This window comes from Microplitis mediator, chromosome 4 (assembly GCF_029852145.1).
Source record: "Microplitis mediator isolate UGA2020A chromosome 4, iyMicMedi2.1, whole genome shotgun sequence".
Lineage (NCBI taxonomy): Eukaryota > Metazoa > Arthropoda > Insecta > Hymenoptera > Braconidae > Microplitis > Microplitis mediator.
Genome location: NC_079972.1, coordinates 2,102,069 through 2,106,276, shown reverse-complemented (window position 1 = coordinate 2,106,276; position 4,208 = coordinate 2,102,069). Strand labels below are relative to the sequence as shown.

General features: G+C 35.1%; 1 protein-coding gene across 1 annotated transcript; it reads left to right on the top strand.

The window, feature by feature from the left end:
- The first annotated feature begins 2,534 nt into the window (after positions 1–2,534).
- Positions 2,535–3,259, top strand: LOC130666739 (uncharacterized). The gene is made up of 3 exons (XM_057467978.1): positions 2,535–2,672; positions 2,752–3,002; positions 3,093–3,259. Exons 1-3 carry the CDS (start codon positions 2,598–2,600, stop codon positions 3,124–3,126), a joined length of 360 nt encoding a protein of 119 aa, XP_057323961.1. The 5' UTR covers positions 2,535–2,597; the 3' UTR covers positions 3,127–3,259.
- The last annotated feature ends 949 nt before the right edge of the window (positions 3,260–4,208 follow it).

The following is a 4,208-nucleotide window of genomic DNA, read 5'->3' as shown; positions in this document are numbered from 1 at the left end:
TGGAAAACCGTTAGAAATACGTCATCATTCCGAGAAATGCTGTGTGGCTGATGCAATAACGGTCAGTATTTCATCATCTTTTAGGGGATGTACAGTAGCGCCACCACAGTTGCGCGGCTCATATAAATAGAGGATCGTTGAAAAGCAGTGTTCATTAGTCTCTGAATTGACATTCAGTGAACATAATCTACGTGCTGTGAATTTTCTAAACTACAACTACGTTTCGCAAACTGTTCTAAATACGAATTATTATTAATAAGTTATATTACACCGGCACACAAAAAAAAATAAGTTCTCTGTACTTTTGACGGGACCGATTTATTCCCATGTAATTTGACCCGCTGAATCCGAATCCGAGGTCCGTTTAACCCGTACACCCTCAGATTTTTAAAAAACTTTAAAAAACCTCAAAAATACACAAAAATCGACCGTTTTTTAAATTTATAAATTTTTTTAACCCTAACTAAGCATGATTTTTATGTATTTCGGTCCTCCACATACTAACCTAAAGTTTATTTAAAACATTAGCCATTTAAGGGCATTCTCAGAGAGTGCCCCCCACTTTTTAAAAATATGCAATGACTTTCAACTGTTATAACTGTGTTATGTCCGCCGCTTAATTTTTAATTATTTATCCGGGATTTCTCCCTTTGGTAGCGATAGTAATTTTTGGACAAGCGGGTTGGAGGGTGCGGACAACAATAAAGAATACGAGGAAGAAATTATCTTCCTATAATTTATTATTTATAGTGGATCTTTTCGAAAATTAAGAACCCAAACGTCTTCAAAGAGACTGGTGCTCTTGTTTAAGCCAAAAGTAATTTTATGATGATAGAAAAATAGTTCTTTCACCTACCTTTCGATGTCAATTCTTCTAGTGCGGCAGCTATTATCCCTCCAGAACTAAACAGCTCACTCGGCCTTCCTGTAAGGTTGGTAGAATGGGTGCGGCTGGGTTGATAGGATGATATCTTATGTACTACTTTCGAATGAAAATCGAACGGCTTGAGTGATGAACTTGATCTTTTATTATATTTTAATTTACAACGTCTTAACTGAACGTCACTTGTTCACTCTAGTTTTTCACAACTTTATATTTTATTTATATTATAAAATTATTTATCTTATCGGATATTTTTAAACAGATTTTTATTTATAAATGCGTCCTTTTTTCACACCCAAAAGGGGTTTTATGCGCAGAAACTCGGCACAAAGTGAGATCACAAATTCACGTGATTTGTGTCACAATTCACTCGAACCGGATAGATCTTCGAGATCTTTCAATTGCAATTAAGAACTATACTCTACACGATAGTTGACTATCAGCCGAGTATCTAACTCAATTGGCAATTTAATTTATTAATAATGACCGTAAATGAATAAATTAATATCCTACACGAACTTAATCAGCCGGATACCTAGATCGATTTACGGTTTCATTGATTTGAAGTTTTGTAAATGAATAAATTAATATCCTACACGAACTTAATCAGCCGGATACCTAGATCGATTTACAATTTATTTAAAGTGAATTTGGAAAACCGTAACTGATAAAATAATATCCTACACGAAATTAATCAGCCGGATACCTAAATCAGCGACGATTACTTATTGCCACGTCGGAAGATTTCTGCAATAAGATTACGGGCTATCGACGCCGTTTACGCGGACCAAGAAGTTAAAAATGAACTGAAGGCCCTGAGCCATGGTGCTCAGGCTTTTTATAAACTTTGCTTTGACAATTGATGGGGAATTTTTAATTATCGTCATTGGTTGAAAGTGACGACAGTTTATCATTTATTCGTTAAACTTATTGCAGGTGTCTTCCCACTATTCTTTGCCGCATAAAAAGGTGAAAAAGCTGACGCTGCGTTGTCGCGCGCTTTTCAAAGAGGAGCTCAGGAATAATTATTTTAAATAATTATTAACATAAAAAAAAAATTATTTGGACATAACAATCCCCCGGAAAGTAAGAGTGTTGCAAAATTCTCTTGCTTTCCTAAACATATGTCCCCTCTTTCGAAAAGCTCGCGATAACGCTTACAAATTTATTCAAAAAGAAACTTACAGCTAAATATATGAAAGTATTTAAAATATAGAAGATTACATCTGAGGTTCCCAATATTTATGGTGTATACGTTGTAATGCACGTATATATGTTAGTTAGTAAAAATTTATAAAGTTTTTCCCCTAAAATCTACGGTTTCCATCACCAAAGAAAAATATAATTATTATTTATAAATATAAGGATTAAATATAAAATTCCATTCATATGATTCCCATATAGTTGTAAATATATATATAGATATATTATATATATATGCATCAATATACAGGTGACCTTGAGAAATATAAGGTTGTCTAGATACTGAAATAAGCTGGAGAAGATAGTTTCGCGATTGACTGCAAATCTGCATCGAGCCGACATCTGGCGATGTTTAATTGCGAGTTCGTTTTGCCGCGTCTGCACAAGCGAATTTGATCTCCGGCTACCGTCTTATCTCGGTACGCATTCCAATTGCCGCTGAGAGCTATTCTCAGTGTGCAATTCGACTTGTTGAAGTGAAGGTGAATAAAATAAAAAAAAAAATTTTGAAATGTATGCCACCGACGAACATATCCAGGGCTTCTCGTCCTGGATGCAATACGTCATTCACCGCGGTGGATCCAGGGTAAGTTTGGCTCCATTTATTGATCGTATTTATCCGTCGGTTTTTTTTTTTTTTATTAAAAAAAAAAATTTTCTTTCAGACCATCTTACAGATGGGTGTTCTCGTGGGTAGCTTGGTCGGGTTTATAAACCCGACCAATGCTATCGAGGTGATAGACGTGGTGTGGTCGATGGCTGCGGGGCATCTTCCACCGGAATTGATCCAGGCTCGGTGGTTCTTCGAAGGTGCCCTGGAGTCCACGGGGCCATTTGAGGTTGTCATGGCCCCCAACCATGAGGAGATCGAGGTATTGTCGGTCTGCCTCATGGAGACGGCCGAGAGCCTGTTACGGTAAGCTAAAATTCATCTGAATTAATAAAAAAAAAAAAATCTATTAATGTTTATCCCTTATCTCCCCCCTTTTTTTTTTTTTTTTTCCAGCGACTGGACTCGGGAACTCCTAAGGCTCCAGTAGGGTTCCACGGTCGAATAGGGGAAGAGGCAGAGGGAAGCCGAAAAAGAGAGGAAAAAAAAAAAAAAAAAATTTTATACCATAATTAATAAATATTAAGTGTTATAAATATCCAAAAAAAAATTCAATTTCGTGTGTGGTGTTTTTTTTCTTTCCAATAATAAAATTTAAAATTTAATTTTTTTTGAATTTCTGTGTTTGTTTGTTTTTTTTTCTTTCCCCCCCCCCTTTTTATTTTCCATTAAAAGAAAATCAGTAGGTGGGTTTATTAATTAAGTTATCAAAATAAGTTAGTTTAATTAATTTAGGTTAAGTCGTTTATTATTTTATTTATTTTAGTTTTAATAAAACTTAGTTTAATTATTATTGTTAAATTTAATTTATAAAATGGTCGTGTAGGAGCGAGTGAGCGCGATAGATTTAGTCGGGACGTGGGAGGGAGAGAGAGCCCGTTGCGCGACCGTGAGCGACAGCTGTCGCTAATCGGTCTCTTCCTTGCCCGCGTTCGCAACTCTCGCGACGGTGTGGCATCAATGAGATGCTAAGTATCGACCGCTGAATTGATCTTAGATTTACCGGTAAGTGTCTCCATCTTACAGTCACCGAAAGGACTATTCTCTAAACAGCTTATTTCATGTATAAATCAATGATATGTTTTATATCGTAAATAATTTTGAATAATTGATGGCTTTTTAATGATAATGTTGAAGAATTCGACCTGAAAATTAAGAATGAAGGTCACTTATATAGATAGCATGCATGAGGAATGATTTTTTTTTTTTCTTTTTTTTTTTTTTGAGATTATTCTCAGTATACCCATAAGTATTTCAGTGATATTTTATGGAAAGATTTTTGAGAATTCTTTTCGTTGCTTTTGCGTATATCGCTTGGTTTTATTCGCGGTCAGTTTTTTTTTTTTAATTTGCTGATTTCGCAAGGCCACGGTTATTATTGTGTTTGTTTTTTTTTTCTTTTATAGAGTAAGAAAAGATGATTTTTAAACATATTTCTTTACATCAAGTAGTTCTTAAAGCTAGTGGACGCTCGTTACAGTTGAGGGGTAAGTCGGTATAAAAACCCATTTT

Coding starts and splice junctions, on each gene's coding strand:
- LOC130666739 (XM_057467978.1), top strand. CDS start 2,598: ATGTATGCCACCGACGAACATATCCAGGGCTTCTCGTCCTGGATGCAA. Junction 2,673..2,751: donor TTCACCGCGGTGGATCCAGG/GTAAGTTTGGCT, acceptor ATTTTCTTTCAG/ACCATCTTACAGATGGGTGT. Junction 3,003..3,092: donor ACGGCCGAGAGCCTGTTACG/GTAAGCTAAAAT, acceptor TTTTTTTTCCAG/CGACTGGACTCGGGAACTCC.